At 67.9% G+C, this 17,534-nt stretch overlaps 4 protein-coding genes across 4 annotated transcripts; all 4 read right to left on the bottom strand.

Moving 5' to 3' along the window:
- Window positions 1-63: 63 nt before the first annotated feature.
- On the bottom strand, window positions 64-2,400 carry RET2 (coatomer subunit delta; the record flags this gene model as incomplete). Its single annotated transcript, XM_076650402.1, has 7 exons — window positions 64-156; window positions 256-581; window positions 644-975; window positions 1,037-1,506; window positions 1,581-1,999; window positions 2,170-2,209; window positions 2,398-2,400. 7 exons carry the CDS (start codon window positions 2,398-2,400, stop codon window positions 64-66), a joined length of 1,683 nt encoding a protein of 560 aa, XP_076504045.1.
- A 348-nt stretch (window positions 2,401-2,748) lies between these two features.
- On the bottom strand, window positions 2,749-7,764 carry JCM10292_002971 (uncharacterized protein; the record flags this gene model as incomplete). The annotated part of the gene is made up of 13 exons (XM_076650403.1): window positions 2,749-2,986; window positions 3,049-3,208; window positions 3,265-3,333; window positions 3,397-3,469; window positions 3,532-3,674; window positions 3,735-4,095; window positions 4,181-4,774; window positions 4,832-5,017; window positions 5,079-5,219; window positions 5,280-5,394; window positions 5,464-5,658; window positions 5,726-6,777; window positions 6,835-7,764. The coding sequence occupies 13 exons, from the start codon at window positions 7,762-7,764 to the stop codon at window positions 2,749-2,751; spliced, it is 4,257 nt and encodes a 1,418-aa protein (XP_076504046.1).
- A 552-nt stretch (window positions 7,765-8,316) lies between these two features.
- On the bottom strand, window positions 8,317-11,649 carry JCM10292_002972 (uncharacterized protein; the record flags this gene model as incomplete). Its single annotated transcript, XM_076650404.1, has 3 exons — window positions 8,317-10,383; window positions 10,439-11,152; window positions 11,224-11,649. The coding sequence occupies 3 exons, from the start codon at window positions 11,647-11,649 to the stop codon at window positions 8,317-8,319; spliced, it is 3,207 nt and encodes a 1,068-aa protein (XP_076504047.1).
- A 497-nt stretch (window positions 11,650-12,146) lies between these two features.
- On the bottom strand, window positions 12,147-17,171 carry JCM10292_002973 (uncharacterized protein; the record flags this gene model as incomplete). Its single annotated transcript, XM_076650405.1, has 6 exons — window positions 12,147-13,893; window positions 13,956-14,213; window positions 14,285-14,450; window positions 14,576-14,699; window positions 14,763-15,435; window positions 15,505-17,171. 6 exons carry the CDS (start codon window positions 17,169-17,171, stop codon window positions 12,147-12,149), a joined length of 4,635 nt encoding a protein of 1,544 aa, XP_076504048.1.
- Window positions 17,172-17,534: the final 363 nt, after the last annotated feature.

Genomic DNA, 17,534 nt, shown 5'->3' on the forward strand with positions numbered 1-17,534 from the left:
GAAGATACCCGCTCGAGCGTCCGTCTACGGAGGGGGGGAGAAAAGGGGCCACGCGCGAGCCGCTCAGACGACCTCGTACCGGTCGACGGCGAGGAGCGAGTCGAGCGAGTAGTCGATGTCCGAGCTGTCTGTCGGCGACGTGGAGACGCCGAGGACCTGCGATGGTGCGTTCAGGATGAGTCGGAGTCACTCTCGAGAGCCGGAGCTGCAGCCCGGATGGCAGCATGTGGCAGGAACGAGGGACACGAAACTCACCTCGACGCCGCAGATGCCCCTCTGGCTGACAAAGTCGATCGAGACGGGGAAGCACGCGTCGGCGTCGTCGCCCTGGGCCTCGAACTCGAGGTTGCCGCTCGCCGTGCCGGCCGCCTCGCTCACCTCGTCGAGGGTCCACTCGAGCCGGCCCGAGTGCGGGTTGATGGCGTACGAGCCGTGCGCGGGCGCTTCCGAGATGGACGGCTCGGCGCCCGGCGGGAGCGGGATGCTGATGACGACGTTGTGCAGCGAGAGCGACGGGTCCTGCAGCTCGTACTCGAGGTTGACGGTGAGCGTGCCCGAGTCGGCAGACGGCCAGCAGTTGACTGCGGTGCAGACTCGTCAGTACGGGGCGAGCCTGCGAGGGCGCGAGAGCGAAGCGACGCACTCGACAGGGGCACGATGCTCTCGTCCGTCCCACTCAAGCGCCACTTGAGCACGCCGAGCCCCATCCCGACGGGGAAGCCCTTCTTGCCCTCCTTGAGGCGCACCTCGCCCCGCTGCGTCCACGCCGCCTTGTCGACGTTGGGGTGCGTCTGGAACTGCAGGTCGCCCGCCTTGGCGTACGCGCCCGACGAGGGAGAGGGCAGGCGCAGGACGACGGCAGAGTAGTCGGGCGCCGAGATGCGCAGGTCGAGGTTTCCCTTGAGCGAGAGGGACGAGATGCCGCCGTCGCGGTTGAGCGCGAGCGAGAGCGCTTCCCGCACGGTGAGGTGCACTCTGTGGGCAAGTCGATTGTCAGTTTCACGCAAAAACTGCAGAAGGGTCGAACAACACGCACTCCCGCTGCTCGACCTCGCCGAACGGGTTGGCATCCTTGACGGGCGTTACCGGTGCTGCTGGTGCAGCGTACTGCGGCTGCTGCTGCGCCGGCTCGGCATAGGCCGCCTGGGCCTGAGCCTGCTGGTGCTGGAGCAGCGGCAGGTCGGCGTCGTCGACGCTGAGGCCGCCGAGCGCGGCAGCGAGGTCGTCATCCTTCTTTCGCCCCTTTGCGCCGCCGAGCTGCATGCCCTTGCCCTTGAAGGGCTTGGCGGTCGGCGTCGACGCCGAGGGCGAGTCGTACGGCGTGCCGGCAGAGTAGGACGAGGGGCCGCCCGAAGGGGGGTTGTAGGAGGAGGGGACGGCAGAGTAGGACGAAGGGGCGGAAGGGTTGGCGTAGGGGTTCTGGCCGCGGCGCGTCATCTCGCGGCGCTGCATCTCGAGCTGGCGCGCGCGGCGCTTGAGCTCCTCCTTGGCCTCGTGCTCCTTGTTCTGCAGGCAGAACAAAAGGGAGTGGTCAGCTTGTGCGCCGAGGTCCTGGTGGCAGAGCGAGCAGGGGAACGCACCCGTGCGATGATCTCCTGGATCTTTTCCTCGTGACTCTCCATCTCGAGAATGTTGCGGACCTGCGGGAGGTTGACATTCTCGCGCCAGCCGAGCGAGATGACCTCGTCCCACGCGCTCAGGATCTCAAAGTTGACGCGGATGACGTCGAGCTCGCCGATGGCGCCGCCGCGTCCACCGCTGCCGAGCTCGGTGGCGATGCGGGTGATGAGCGAGAGGGTCGAGAGGTCGAGGAGGATGTTGGACTGGGTGTTTGTGATGAGGAGGACGTAGAGGTCCTCAAGCGGGGTGTAGACGAAGCGGACGCCGCTCGACTCTACGACGGTGTGCTCCGAGGTCGGCGAGACGAGGCGCGGGAAGCTCGAGAGCAGCGACTCGAGGCGTGGCCGCGGAAGGCCGACAAACTGCCGCGAGAGGAGCGCTGCGAGCGAGATGAGCGCGAGTCAGCGCGCGGCTCGTGTGGTCGCAGGGTTCGCGAGAGAGGCTGCATCTCGGCAATACACGACCCTGCAGGCCCCGCAAGCGCGTTGAGAGAGCTCGAGAGCGAGTGCAGCCCCGCGTCGTCGAGAGGAGTGCGGGCGCGAGACTCACGCTTGCCGCTCTTGGTGACGATGCTCGCAGCAAGGACGACCTGCACGCGCAAAGGGTCGCACGAGTCATACGCACGCGTACAGCGCAGGCAGAGGGCGGCGAGGGGAGGACGCGGGTTCACGTGGAGAGGGCGCGAGGCGACGAGCAGAGCGCAGGGCGTGGATCGAGCAGGGGCGGGCAGAGACCGTCAGTGCGAGCTCGGCAAGGAGAACGCGCGCAGGAACGCACCATGGCAGCGCAACGACGGACAACGAGCGAGGCCACGACCGTCAACCGCGGAGGAGCCAACTCGTCAACTGCAGAAATCCCCTCCGCCGCGCAGGGCCTTGTAGTTTGACGCACTGCCTTACAACTATGGTCGTAAGGGGGGCAAACTGCCCTGCAGCCAGATGCGAGGCAATTAGACTGACCCCTCAACGCCTCAACGGCCTCGAAACGGCCGGATGCCAGGACAGGCGCACGGTTGAAGAAGAATGCAAATCTAGACTACGGGTAAACAGAGAGCGGGGGCGGGATGCTACAACGAACAACAAGGGTGGGACAGACAATCAGCGGAAACAGGCCAAGAGACAAGAGAGACTACTGATCCGGAATGGTCGCCAATGCGCCCCTGCTTCCCGGTGAAATGCCGCCCATACCTCGCCTCGACGATGCACCGGACGCGCCGCTGCCGAGGAGCGCCGCCGACCCGTTGAGACCGCCGGATGAGCGCTGCAGCGTCCCGCGCTGCGCCTTGAGCTGTTCCTTGCGCGCCTGGTCCGCCTGCATCCGCTGCATCGTCACAATCTGATCCGCGAGGAAGCTCGAGTTGCCCGGGCTGCGGTGCGAAGCGACATCAGCACGAGCAGAGGCAGAAGGGGCGAGCGAGGCACGACGCACTGCATGCGGAGGATGCGCAGGATCATCTCGCCCGAGCTCGAGATGCGGTGCTCCTGCTTCTCGGCCTTGTACGCGCGCAGCGTGCCGAGCGTGCGCTCCTGATAGACCGAGCGCCGCCGCCCAATTATCGAATTGGAACGGTTCGTGAGTTGACGTTGCACTGCGAGTAGGTGTACGTAAATCAACAGTCCGGACGCAGAACGAGAATAGACGTACGCGTTGCGACGCTCTCCTGCATGAGCTCTTCCGGCCGGAGCTCGTAGAACATGCGCGCTTCGATGAGTTCTGGACACGCGCGGGAGGTCAGCACAACCGTCGACGCTTGATATCGCGCGCTTTCGAGCGCACCGAGATACTTGGCGTTGCGCAGATCTTCGAGCGGCACGCCCTCTCCGCCGCCGTGGAAGAAGCTGACGAGGAACTGCGCGAGCAGATGGACACGATGAGCACAACGTACGCGAGCTGCGGTGGAGTGAGACGCACCCCGAGCCACTTGTACACGACGTCGACCTCCTTCTCGCTTAGCGGGCGCATCTCTGTCGGACGTTCGCTCAGCGGCGGGACGAGCAGGCCCTCGATGGTCGTGAGGATCTCCTTCCACAGTCGGAGCGAGAAGAGCTGCCAGGCTGTGCCATACACATGTGTCAGCACGCAACGCAGGCTTAACAGAAAGGCATGGTGCGCACCATCGTCCGCCAGCGACTCCTTGAGGACGGGGAAGGATGCCTCGAAGTACTCGAGCAGCTCGCCGATGGCGTTCTCGATCTCGAGGTCCGTCAGCGGGCCCTTGCCCTTCTTCGTCTGCTCGAGCCGCGCGAGCGTGACGGGCGTCGGCGCGTGTGGGTCGGCGACGGGCGGGATGAGGAGGCTCGCCGAGTTCGAATTGGTCGAGCTCGCGAGCGCGTCGCGCACGAACGAGTTGAGGTTGCGCACGCCCTTGTCGAGGTTGCCGCGCACCTTGTCGAGGTCGGGCAGGTTGTACGTCCCCGTCTTGAGCAGCGAGCGCAGGTTCTGATGTGAGATGTAGTGCCGCACGAAGGGCGTCATCTGTGCCAGGGTGAAGCACATGAGCGGATGCATTTAGGCATGCTGCGGGAAGCTCGACACGCACCTTGTCCACCATTGTGCGGACCATGTCGCCCTCAGCTCGCTTCAGGCTACGGAACGCGCGGCCGAAGTAGAAGCGAATGTCGTCCTTCTCGCCCTCCATCGAGATGCGGAGCAGCAGCCTCCCGTCCAGCGGGCGGCGCTGCTGGTCCTCGAGGCGAAACCACACGTCTTGCGCGAGGAAGTCGCTGAACTTTGCCGGGTCGAGGTGGATGTACGCGCACCCGACGTGGTCGTGGTGGTCGACCAGATTGCGGTTGTAGACGGTCGCACGCAGCCACAAGTCGCCCTTGACCGAGACATCAAGCGTCTCGTCCCACCGCGGGTCGTTCGTCTCGTACAGCGTGCGCGTCTTCGCGACGCGATACCCGGCCGGATCGGACAGGATGAGAAACGGGTCGAGCTTGCGGTTGCGCGAGTTGCCGTTCGGAGGCGTCAAATTTTCGCAGAGGACAATCTTGACCGTAAAGAGGTAGCGTGGCGGAGCCGCAGGTGCGCTAGTCTCGGGCGGAGGCGAGTTGATTTCGACGATGCGCGAGACCTGGTCCGCATTGAGCGTTGTGTACATCGTGTCGAGCAGACGCCGCGCGGCCTGAATGTTGTTCAGCTTGATGCAGCTCTGCGCGACAAGGCTCGTCAGTTTCGATGGTCGTAGCATAGAGGAGACGAGTCGCACCGCCGCCTTGAACTCGAACGGCTCGATCTTCTTGTCGCCCTGTACGACCATCTTGGCCTTAGTGAGCCACGCCGACGGCCTTGCGACGTCCTGGTTGAGCGCCTCGTCCGGCTTGCGCGGAAACATCTCGTCGATGAACATGGCCTCGAGCTGGTTCGAGTACTGCTCGATTGACTTGGCGATGGTCTGCGAGGGAACAGTAGATTCAGCGCAAGTGATAGCAGGCGGCAACGGGAGCGACACGAACTCGAGAGAGGGCGGTGAGGAAGCGCGCATTGTCGTACTCGTTCGGCCATTTGAGCGCGAGCAGCCAGTTGACGGGCGCCTTGCACGACTCGATCAGGTCGACGACCGACGACGAGTGTGTCGCCGCCTCTTCCGGCTCGAACTGCGAGGGATTCCAGCGGGTCAGGCCGTGCTGATCAGGAAGAGAGACTAGGAAACTCACCCGGTCCTTCGAGATAGCGCGATTAACCCATTCAGTCGTCTGCGTGTCGGTCATGGCGAGCCAGCGCCGGATGAACGGTTCAAACCAGGCGGAGAAGTCGATCGCAAGCGGTTCTCTGTGGCGTCGTCCGGTCGTCAGCACCACTTTCGTGGACAAAGACCGCAATGGGAGAAGCCCAACGCACTCGGGGCAGAACGCCTCGTGCATGAGCTTCAACTCGCGCACGCCGTGGTACAGCTCGAGCAGGTCATCGTCCGCGGCATTGTCCTGGGCCTGCGACGCCGCGGCCGCGGTGAGGAGCGCGAGGCGCGAGCGGTCGAGGTGCTGCACGTAGAGCGGCGAGGCGACCGAGGTGAAGAGCATGGGCGGATCGATGTGCCTGTGTGCATGGGCAGCGTCAGCGACCCGGCGGCGATCGCGAGGCTCACGTATGGGAGGAGACGCACCCGCAGACCTTCTCCGGGAAGGCGCGGTCATACCCCCTGACCTCGTCGCGGATCCAGCTGCACATCTCGATCCACGGGTCGAGGTCCGTCCGGCGCTCCTTCGAGTCGACATCGGCCATGCGCTCCTCGAACGCCATTGCGACAAACTTGCGCATGCCCGTCTCGAGCTCGCTCAGCGTCGTGGGGAGCAATGCGCCGATCGACCCGGCGAAGAGCTCGTCGGCGTGGATCGCTTGGAGGAGCGGGAGGACGCTTGCAAAAGGGAGGGCGAGGATGCCCTGGAAAATCTCGAAGAAGCGCGTGAGGAGCGTGTCGAACAGGAGCGACAGCGCCTTGAAGAGGTGGTGCCGGTCCGCTGTCGGCCATCGCCAGTAGCGCCACATGCCCTCCTCGCGGTGCACGAGTTCGAGCACCTCGCCGACACACTCCTCGGGCACGCCCTGGTCGCGGTACAGGCCGGCGATGAGGCTGGAGAACGTCGCCGCGCGCGTGATGTTGGGGATGCGCCAGCGAGTTTGGCACTCGCGCAGGAGCTGCTCGTGCAGCGGCGACAAGATCGTGAGCGAGACGTCCTGGTCGGGCGGCAGCGTCGACATGATGGCGTAGTCGTACTCGAGCGCGAGCGCATAGAGGCGCCGGTAGTAGAAGCGGGGATCGGGCGGGACGAAAGTGTACGGCGAGTCGAGGCGCGTCGAATGCATCGTCGCGGAAAGGTACTCGTCCATCTCGACGCTGGTCCCGTCGGCGCCGACAACGACGAGCGAGCTGGTCGAGGTGCGCTTGTTCGGCATACTCGGTTCCGGTCCGAGCGTCGCGCCACCGCCCTTGACGAGCTCCGGGTTGCGCACCGTCATTTCGAGCAGCAGCCCCTGCAATTCGTCGTTCTCCTGCTTGCGCCACGCGGCAAAGGCATCGTCCGACTCGAAGTGCTCGCGGCGGAAGGGAAAGCATGGCGTCGAGCCAGACTGCGAGGCTGCAGATGGGACGGGCGGAGGAGACACTGATAGTTGCGCGACGGCGTTGATGATCGCTTTGAGGTCGTTGAAGGCGGCCTATATCAGTGTGGTCAGCTTCGGGTGCTGCATCAGATCTCTCGCGGTGCGACACACCTGCTCAGAGCACGCTTTGCGCAGCGCCTGGATGTCGCGCCGGATGTCGTCGTCCGATTTGCCAAAGATGGCGCCGACACCCTGTGCGAGCGGGTAGTCGTCGAGGTTGACGGCCGAAGACGTCGAGGGCGCATATTCGAGGCTGTGTTGGTCGCTCGAGGGATTGGGCGAGTAGGACGGGTATGCGGAGGATGCGCTGCGGTGGTGGCTGGGTCGCATCGGAGAAGGTGCTGGCTCGCCTATTAGCTTGTTGCAGTACGTGTCGAGACGGTTGACGAGCTCGGCGGGTATGCGACTGCCCGCTTTGAGCGTGTCCTTGATGACGGTGACAAAGCGCGCGACGTGCGCATCGAGGACGGGCTTCCACTCGTCGCCCTCGAGGCGCTTCTTGAGGATGTTGGACGCGGTCGTGACAAACATGAGGATGACATCCTCGATGTGGCGGCTCTCCTTGAGCTTCTTGCGGAACTGGGGCGTGTAGGTCGTATGGAACGCGCCGACGGTCGAGCGGAACAGCTGGTCCGGATGGGCCGGATCGCTGCCGCGGGCGATGCGCTCCATGCGCTTGTCGAGGGCGTCGACAAAGTCCTTGGGGAAGCGGGAGGCCTTGCTGGTTGACGACGAGCCCTTGAAGACGTCTCCGAGCGACGTGAGCGCGCTACTCCAGCCGTCGGCGGGCCGCATTGCGCCCGTGACATGTCGCTTCATGTTGGGCCGCATGAGAGAGGCCGAGCTGGTGCCGGTGCTTGCCCCGTCTCTGCCACTGGCTGCTGCCGAGGAAGTCGAGGCAGAGGGACCGGGCTGAGGGGAGGACGAGGACGAGTTGCGGATGTTGTAGTCGAGGACGGCGACGCGGAGGGTGTACAAGTAGACGTCGTCGTCTGTCCCCGTCAAGCTCGACGCTGCGCTCGCGGCCGTCCTCGTCGTCATGGTGCCGAGGTAGAGACGGCGAAGAGGAGAGGTTGACAGAAGCGCGGGCCGGCGACGGATCGAGGCGCCTGTCGGGCCAGTGCGCGTGGGTGGTCCTATAGCTCCTCAGCGTGATCTATCTGCGCCCTCTGATGCTGGCGTGTGGCCGTGCGGGCGTGCAGGCGACGATGTGAAGCGATGAGGCGGTGCCCGGAGCAACCGCGGGGCTTGCACGTGAGCGGCGCACAGGGCAGAGCACGGGCTGCACGGCACGGCAGGACTCGCTGCGAGCTCGACGCGGCCCTCGAGAGCTTCGTCGCTCGGGCGCCCAAAGTTGGCAGAGCGCGACGGGACTTGGCCGTGTTCGCTCGAGCCGCCGTCATCGCACTTTCGCGTGCTCGCATTGTCGCTCTAATGTGCAGCAGGTGGACTGAGAGAGCTCTGTACCACCTGGCCGAGCCGAATAGGGTCGAGCGGAAGAGCCCGAGAGCCGTGTTCGCCACCTCGTCCTCGAGAACGCCTCGATTCGACAGCAGCGCAGCAACTTCCTCGATAGCACTTCATTCCACACGTCTACCGTCCCTGACTCCTCTGTACCGGAGGCACCGCCCTCCCCGCCCCTCCCTCGTCAAACATGCCCTCGCTCATCTCGACAATGCTCTGCATCAGGCTCTCGAGGTCCTCGACCGCGCGCGTCCCGTCGGGGCTGAGCGCGCGGCCGCCCCCGCCGCCGAGCCCGTGTCCGTGCCCACTCGACGACCGCGAAGCGAGCGAGCTCGCCGATGTCGACGGCGTGAGTCCGCTCGCATAGTGCTGCTGCGGTCGAGCGGTGAACGAGGACGTCGTCTCGGCGCGAGCATACGGCGGCCGCGAGCTTTGCTGGTACGCCGCCGGCGCGGCCGACGCGGGCCCGCTTGCCGCTGCGGCCTGCGCGGTCGAGTACGGCGGGAACGGGACCGAGTTGCTCGACTGGGCGCGCGTGAGGCCCGGTCGCGGCGGTGCGAGCATCGGCGAGGGCGCAGCGGGCCGCGCAGAGCCGAGCCGGGGCGCGCCGCCGGATGCGGCAGAGGGCGAGAGGCCCGAAGACGAGGTGTCGAGCCGGAGGCGCGCCGTGATGGGGACTGGCGCGGCGGCTTTGGCGACGGGGACGGGAGGATGCTCGGGCGCTGTCGAGCGAGGCTTGCTCGAGGGTTCGGGCACGGGCTTCTGCGCCGACGGGGCTGGAGGAGGCGGCATCGCCTGTTGCTGCTGGTGATGGAAGCCGTTCGGCAGTGCAGGGCTGGGCGGCAAGACCCTCCGCCCCTCGCCGTCCGCGCCGCTCCCGCGACTCGCGCTCCTCGACCTCTGCTGCCCCGCCGCACCCGCACCTGCGCTCGACGGCGGCAGGTTCCCGAGCGATCCCGCCAGCTCCTTCCATCGCAGCTCGTTCGGGCTCTTGGGACTCTTGCTCGCCGCCGTCATCTGCGCCGCGCTCGGCCCACCGAGCACCGCACTCGGGTCGCTCGCGCTCTGGAAGAACGCGCTCGAGAGCGTCGGCGGCGTCACGTTGAGGTGCATCGCCAGCGGCCGCGCGCCGCCGCTTGCGCCTGCACGCGCAGGGCGCGGTGTCGGGCCCGCAAAGGTGGCCGGCGACTTGTCTGGGACGGGCGTCGCGTCGTCTGGTCCGGGGGCCGAGTAGGCAGAGGGCATGGGCGTCGACGGCGGGAGAGGCGGGAGCGGAGGCGAGCTGACGGCGTGCGGCGGCTGCCCGTCGGACGCATGCGAAGATGCAGGGCGCACAACAGGCGGATTGGGCAGCCCCACGGGCGCGTGTAGCGGACTTGGTGGGAGCGGATGCTGCTGCGCGGCCATGAGGTCTGCGTGCTGGCTGCGCGCGGTGACGGGCGTGCGCGCTCCGATCGTGCGCTCGCCCTCCGACTGCTTGCGGGGAAGGGATGGGTGCTGGTGCTGTGTGGGCGGCACGTGGATGCCCAGGTCCAGCTCGCGCGCCTTGTCTCGCCCTTTGCTGCTGCCCGCGACGGGCTGATGTGCGCCTCGCCCGTCCGTTTCGAACGAGGTGCGCCCCGCGCTGAGCGACGGAGAGCGCTCGTACGTCGACGCGCTTGACGTAGCCGGTCCGGACAGGGTGGAGAAGAAGCTCGTCGCGCTGGCGTCCGACAGGTACGACGAGCCCGAATCGCCGCGCGCCATCGCAGGCGGCTGCAGCGTGCCAGGTGGCGCCGGGTGCGAGGCTGCTCGTGCAGGCGCGGCGGGCTTCGGTGGCTCGTGCGGGCCGGTTTGCGAGGCGGCACGGCTGAAGGAGAACCATTTGCGCCCTGAGGAAGTGGAGCCTACGGAGGCGACCGAGACGGGGCGGTCGTGGCCGTCTGGCGCCGTCTGCGCGGGTGACGCCATACGGGCAGGTGAGGCGGAATAAGGCTGCAGAGTGCCGGACGACGCCATGAGGGGGGTGGTAGGGGCGGAGTGCGGGAGAGAAGGGAGGTCGGGCGAGGTTTCGTCGGGAGCAGCAGCAGCAGCAGCGCTTCGACTTGCGATAACCTGCCGCAGGATAGCAAGCTGCGAATTGAGCGCCTCGATCTCGGTTCGCAGATCGGCAATCTCGGCTTCGGCTGCTGCGCGCGCCTTGCGCTCGTCGGCGACCTGTGCAAGTAAAAGGGTTAGCAGAGCGAGCGTTGCTCATGGCAGGCGAACGTACAAGAGCGTTGGCCTCGGAGAAGAGCTCGACACTCAAGTTCTCGAGCTCGCTCATCAGATCCTCCTTGGTCTTCTCGAGCTCGGCGCACTTGCCCACGAGCGTCTCGTTGCTCCGCTTGAGACTCGTGTTGTTGCTGCGCAGCGCGGCACACTCGTTCTCGAGACTCGAGACTTGCGACTGGAGCGTGAACACCTCGGCGGACAGCTGCGGCGAGGCGTTCTCGTCGACGGAGGACGAGGTCGAGGTAGACAAGCGGGGAGGGGCGGACGGAGAAGCGGCGGGGTTGGGAGAGGTGTCGTTGAGCAAGGGTGAGGACGAGAGAGAGCGGAGAGACTGGTTGGCGGACAAGTTGTTGCCTGGCGTGGTCGAGGCGGACGTGTTGCTGGCGACAGGTTTCCGCTTCGACGGCAGTCGAAAGAAGGCCTTGGCGCCGCTCGCCTCGCCGTCGCCCCCGAGTCCCAGGCCGAAGAGGCCACCGCTCGAACCCGAGTCTGTTGCAGCGTCGCCGCTGCCCCGTCGACCCTGCGGCATCGGCGGAGGAGCGATCGCGGTGCCCGAAAGGTGGCGGACCATGTTCTGCGAGTTGGACGAGCGCGAATCTCGTCTTCGCAGCGACTCTTCGAGAAACTCGGAGTGGACCTCGGCCAGCGTCAGGTTGCTCTGAGCAATCTTGAGCTGCGCGGCAAGGTCGTCGTGCGTAGCGAGTTGTTGCGTCTGTCGTTTGAAGGCCGTGTCAGCGATCGCCCAAGCGACGTAGGCTCCTCTTGAGTGTGTGCGAAGCGCACCATGCCGTCGACAACCTTGAGCAGGCTCCGCACAGCATCTTGCCATTCCCGCTCGTCAACCTTTGCTCCTGGTCCCGCGTCGTCTTCAAGCCGGCTCCTTCTCCGCTCAGCATCACGCCTCGTGGGCGGCGACGACTGACTCAGTCCAAGCCCCACGCCGCCGTCGTACTCGCGCGAGAGCCTCGACGGGCCCGTCGAACCGCGCTGGAGGACGTCGCGCGCGGTCGAGACAATCGCCTCGTAGCGCTCTGCACGGCTCGGTCGCCGCGCATGCTGTGCCCTGGCGGAGGAGAAAGTCGACGGGAGGGACGGGGCGGGTGCGAGCGAGGGATGCTTGGAGGACGAGGGGGTCGGGGCGAGAGGGCCGCCGCCCGCGGTCTCGCTGGCTGGGTCAGCCGCGGCGGGAGAGCGTGTCGGCGAGGGCATCTGCACAGCGCGCAGAGCCGGGCGCGCAGGAAGCGCTCGGGGAGAGGACGGCGAGCAGAGAGGCTCGAGAGATGACGCCGAGTTCAGTGAAGCTGCGAATGCGCGGGCGGATTGTCCGAGGTCCAGAGCGCGTGGGCCTGCGTCTGTAGTCTACGCCGGAGCTCGCTTCGCCTGCAGATAAGCGCAAAGATGGACGCGGCTCGACGGACACTCGGAGAGCTCCCAGAGCGAGTCCGAAGATGCGCTCGCAAGGTGCAGCACACGGCGCACGAGGGCTTCGCACGGGTGCAGTCGCTCGAGAACACCGTCGTTGAGCTCGTGCAGGCGCGATCGACTGCAAAGAGGGCCGCGAGCGAGAGCGGCGAGATTGCCGAGGAAGAACAGAGGCCGACCGAACTCTCGCCTCGTTCCCGCGAGCTACTTTCAGTGCAGGGAGACAGGATGCACACAGAAGAGAATTGCAAGGAGAGGAGAGAATCAGGGGAGGGGAGAGGAGGCTACGAGCTGAACGACGCAAGGACGGCGCCGTCGTCGCCCGTCGACCACGCCCAGCTGCCGCCGCCGTTGAGCGAGTTGCCCGGGACGAGCATCGACTCCACGAGCTCGCGCACGTCGACGCCCGCGCTGTCCTGCCACAGAATCGCGAGCGCCTTGTGGATGTCGTTGATCGGCAGCGGGACGCTGCTCGGCGTCCCCGCGAGCTCGTGCAGCTTGAGGAACGCCACCTTGCTCCGGTCGCGAAGGATCGACTGCCGGTCGAGCATCGGCGGTGGAGGCGGCACGACCGACGACGGCGTCGACGCGAGCGCCGACCCCGCACCGCTGCCGCCTGCCGAGCCCCAGATGCTCGACGACCCGCCAGCGGCGAACGGCGAGCCCCAGTCGACCGCGGCGGCCGCAGAGGGCGCCGTCGCGCCGCTGCCGATCGGCGCAGACGAGATGGACGCGCGGGGCGGCGGGACGACAATCTCGTCGTCCTCGTGCAGCGCCGACGAGCCAAAGATGCGCGACGGCGGCGACGACGAGCGCGTGCTGTTCGAGACGGTCGACGCTGGGCGCCCGATGGCGCTGCCGATGGGCGCGACGTTGACCGGGCGCGGGCTTGTCAGCGGCTGCTGCTGCGGGCCGGGCGGCGCGAGCGGCGACTGGCCGAGCGAAAGGCCGTTCGACGCCTGCGGCGGCGGCGGGGAGCGCAAGCCGGACTGAGAGGGCGCAGGTCCGGCGTTTGAAGGCGGAGGCGGGCCGATGGGTGCACCCGCGCGGCCGAGGCTCGGCGAGATATGCGGCGGCGCAGCCGAAGACGGCGGAGGCGAGATGAAGGACGGCGGCATGCCAATGTTGCCGAAACCCTGCTGGCCGGGAAGACCCATCGGATGAGGCGGTGGCGAGAACATGCGCTGCTGGCCGGGCGCGAGGCCGTTGGGCTGCGAAGGCGGGCGCTGCTGAGCGTACGAGGGCATGGGCGGCGGACCCTGCCCGGGCAGGCCGGCTTGACGCGGTCCCTGCGGAGGCTGCGCGGGCGACGAGGACGGGCCAGACATGGACGGCTGGCGCGGGATGACGCCGGGCGGGAACGACGAAGGCTGCTGGCGACCGTGGCCCGGCTGACCGGGCACGGCGGGAGGCGACTTGACGTTGTTCGACATGGGCGGCTTGGGCAGACCCGGGATGGACTGCGGCTGCTTGCCGGGAGCGGACGCGCGGTGGTTGACGGGCGACTTGGGCGTTGCGGCGGCCTGCTGCTTGGCTTTGGCAGCAGCAGCGGCTGCAGCCGCAGCCTTGTCGGCGCGCTCCTTCTCCTCCTTGGCCTTGCGCTCAGCAGCCTCGCGGGCCTTGCGCTCCTTGTCGTCACGCTCGCGCTGCTCGCGCTCGCGGCGTTCGCGTTCCTCGCGCTCCTCGCGCTCCTTGCGCTCGGCCGCTTCGCGCTGCTTGCGCTCGGCCTCGTCGCGCTGCTTCTTCTCGCGCGCCTCCTTCTCGGCCTGGGCCTTGGCCTCGCGAGCAAGCCGCGCCTTCTCCTCCTTCTTGACGCGCTCCTCCTCGCGTGCGAGGCGGGCGCGCTCCTCGCGGCGGGCCTTCTCCTCGTCGCGCGCGCGCCGCTCGGCCTCGCGCTTGAGGCGCTGCTCCTCGTTGCGTGCGCGCTCGGCTTCGAGGCGGGCCTCTTCGGCCTGCTTGGCGGCGAGGTCGGCAGCCTCGCGCTCGGCCTCCTTGCGGAGGCGCTCCTCCTCCTTCTTGAGCTTCTCGGCCCTGTGAAACAAGCGCGTCAGGCCCCAACAGCTAACGGTAGAAGGGACTTGCTCGCGACGCACTTCTTCTTGTCCTTCTTCTTCTGCGCCTCCTTGGCCTTCTTGGCCTCGCGCTCCTCGGCAAGTCGCTGCTCGGCCTCGATCTCACGCAGGAGCTGGTTCTGCTTCTCGGCGGCGACCTCCTCGCGGTAGGCCGTGAGGACGCGCTGCTCAAACATGCGCGCGGCGAAGATCTGGAACATGCGCCGCCCTTCTTCGATGCGCTCCTGCTCCGTCAGGGGCTCGTCGTCCGAGGCGTCCGATGCGTCGTCGTCCTCGTCGCTACGGCACGCACGCAAGGCGGGCGAGTCAGTCTGAGAACCGCGGACAGGTGAAAAGAGGTAGAGACGCACTCGTAGTCCCCCTCGTCGCTGCGCTCCTCCGGGCTCTGATCGTCGTCAAAGGCCTCGGCGGCCTCGCGATCGCGGCGCACCCGCTTGTCGGCGAGCGTCTCCATCATCTCGAGGAACTTTTGCCCGTTGTTCTGGAGGAGCTCGTCGGCGACGGTGAGGATCCCTTCTGGGAGGGTGCGCAGAGCATGGCGAAAAGAGCAAGGGCGCATCAGCTCAGTGGGGTTGTTCGAAAGCGAGAAAAGCACAAGCGGAAGGAAGAAGCGAGTGAACGCAGGAGGTGAAGAGACTCACCCTTGACGGTCAAGCTGCGGCCAAACCCGAAGAAGTCGCCCTCGCCGTCGGCACCGCCGCGACGCGACTTGCGCGCCGGGGCAGGCTGGTCGTCGTTTGGGCCGAGCGAGTCCTCGTCGTCGTACTGCGCGCGTGGCACGCAGGGTCAATCCCGCCGGTCGCAACATCGAGACGACCGCAAACGCACCTCCTCGTCATCCTCGTCCTCGTCCTCCTCGTCGTCGTACTCTCCCTCTCCATCGTCGCCCTCTTCGTCCTCATCGTACTCGCCTTCTTCATCCTCGTCGTACTCGTCCTCGTCCGGCTCCTCCGGATGCACGACCGCCGCCTTGTTCTTCTGCCTCGCGTCGTTGCCCGCGCCGTGGTGATGCGGGTGATGCGGGCAGCTCGGCGAGTGCGTGTGCCCCGGCTCGCCATGCCCCGGGTTCGCGCCATGGTGCTGGTGGTGGTGATGTGCGTCCCTCCCCGCCGGCGGGACAGGCGGGACCGCCGCCGCGGCGGCGGCGGGGGGCGGCGCGTGGTTCGCAGCTGGCGGCGCATGGCGCGGCGCGGCCTTCTTGGCCGCCGGCCGCACGTTCTTGTGGTCCCGCGTCGGCTTGACGACGCGTTCGCGCGCGGGCTTGTTGGGCCCGCCGCCGCCTGTCGCGGCGCCGCCGGATCCGGGCGGCTGCGCGCCGTCTGCTGGAGGGGTGGCGGGGATCGCCGAGGCGTCGACCGAGCCGGGGAAGGGGCCGGGGCCGGGAGGCGGCGGGATCGTGCCCGGCGGGAGAGAGGCGTAGCGCTGCTGGTGCAGCGCGTACGACTCGAGCTCGTCGTAGTAGGCGTCGTACAGCGACGACAGCTCCGACTCAATTGCGGTTCTGTTAGAACATGTGCAAAGTCAGCAACCTCGCGCTCACAGACAGAAAGGGAGGGAAGCGACAGCGCACCGCTTGCGCCCGCACACGCCGCAGCTGCACGCGCCCGTGCCCGCCGACCCGCTCATGGCCTGCTTCATCTTTTTGAGCACGGCCTCCTTCTCGACCTTTACGAGCGCCCTGCGGTCCTTCTCCTCGAGGCCGAGCCAAAAGTCGCGGATCCGGTCCCGCTCGCTCGACGGGCCCGCCTGCGCGTTCGCGTTCGTCCCGTTCGCGTGCCCGTGCACTGCTGCGCCGTGCACGGCGGGCGAGGCGCCTGTGCGCGCGACGGGCGTGTGTGCGGGCGAGGCGGAGGGGTAGGCGCCGGGCGGGGCGGGCATGGACGGGGGCTTGGGCGCACCCGGTGTCGCGAGTCGTGCTGCCTGCTGAGCTTGCACCTGCTGCTGCTGCTGCTGCTGCTGCTGCTGTTGCGCTTGGAGCTGCGCCGCGTGCTGCTGCTGCTGCTGTTGATGGTGGTGCTGAGCCGCCGCGGCCGCTGCACCTGCCGCCGCCGCCGCAGCCGCCGCTGCCGCGGCGCGCTCGCGCTCCTTGCGCTTCTTCTTCTTGTTCTTCTTCTTGGCCGCGGCGCTCGCTCCGCCCGCGCCGTCACCCGCCGCCGCGGGCTCGTCGTCCTCCGTCTCGTCGAGGAGCGCGTGGTGCGCGCCGTCGTCGTGCCCGGGCGCCCCGGGGGCGGGCGCCGGGGTGGGGAAGGCGCGCGCGGCGGTGCCGAGGTCAGACCAGGTGAACTCGCCGCCGGCAAACTGGCCCCCGATGGACCCGATCGCCTCCTCCATCTGCTCGCGCGTCGGCATCCCCACGGGGAACGACCCGAGGCTGATGGTCGCGGCGGCACCCTGCTGCTGCTGCTGCTGCTGAGCGGGCGGGACGGCGCCGTTGGCCTGGCGCGGCGCGGCAGCAGCTGCGGGTGCGCCGGGTGCGCCGGGCGGGATGGGCCCGAGCCCGAACTGGCCCCAGTTGCTCTGGACCATCTGCGCGAGCTGTGCGGCGGCAGACGAGAGCTGGTCGTGCGTGAGCGGCGGGAGCGCCCCGGCACCGGCGGCGCCGCCGAGCGGGATGGCAGCGGCGGCGGCAGCAGCAGCGCCGTTCGCGCCTGCGCCGGTCGCGGGGATGGGCTGACCGTTGGGGCCGGTGGTCCAGCCTGCTGCGAGCGGGAGGGCCGAGCGGATGAACTGGCGGAGGTGCTGCGGGAGCGAGGTCCAGTAGGCGTCGTCGGCGGCGGTGGCGGCAGCAGCAGCGGCGGTCGGGTGCGGGTGGTGCTGCTGGTGCTGCTGGCCGCCCTGCTGCTGTGCCTGCGGGAAGCTGGCAGCAAAGGACGGGTGGCTCGAGAGGGCGGAAGCGGCGGCGGCCTCGATCTGGCGGTACAGGTCGCTCGCGGTCGAGAGGAGGTCGGAGGGCGTCGCCGAGGGGTGGGCGTACGCGTAACCCTGCCCGTGCTGCTGGGGATGCGGCTGTGCGCCGTCGACGTCCTCGAGAGGCGCGAGGTCGTCGTCGGGGCCGTCGTCGTCGTCGTCGTCGTCGTGGTCGTTGCCGGGGCGAGCGGGAGGAGGAGCGGCGGCGAGGGCGGCGGCGGGGTCGCCCGGGTGGGTGGGTTCTGCCTGCTGCTTTTTGCCCTTGCGCTTCTTGTTCTTTTTCGCCTTTGCCGCGGCCTGGGCTGCGGCGAGGGCGGCCTGGGCGGGCATCGAGGGCGGCGCGGTGGTTGGGCGCACGAACGCGGGTGCGGGGCGGGGAGCGCGGGCACAGGAGTCGGTGGACGGGAGCGGGAGCACGGGGCTCGCAGAGCACTGGCGCACTTCTCGCGCGTTCGCGGGCGAGTCGAGCGCGCTGCGGCGGAGCAACGAGGCAGTCGCCGCCTCGCCTCGCCCACAGCCCTCCGCACACACACGACTCTTCTTGTGTACTCTGCATAGAGCCAGACTGCCGCATTCTGTACTCTGGCACTGCGCTCGCACGCACCCCGAGTCCCCCGCTCACTTCTCGCTCCTCTCGCTCACGGCCTGCTCTCGTGTCTCAGGCTCTGGCACACTCGTCCGGGTGACTCGCTG

The sequence above is a fragment of the Rhodotorula paludigena genome (assembly GCF_050403205.1).
Source record: "Rhodotorula paludigena JCM10292 DNA, Rt_paludigena_JCM10292v1_ctg35, whole genome shotgun sequence".
Taxonomy (NCBI): Eukaryota; Fungi; Basidiomycota; class Microbotryomycetes; order Sporidiobolales; family Sporidiobolaceae; genus Rhodotorula; species Rhodotorula paludigena.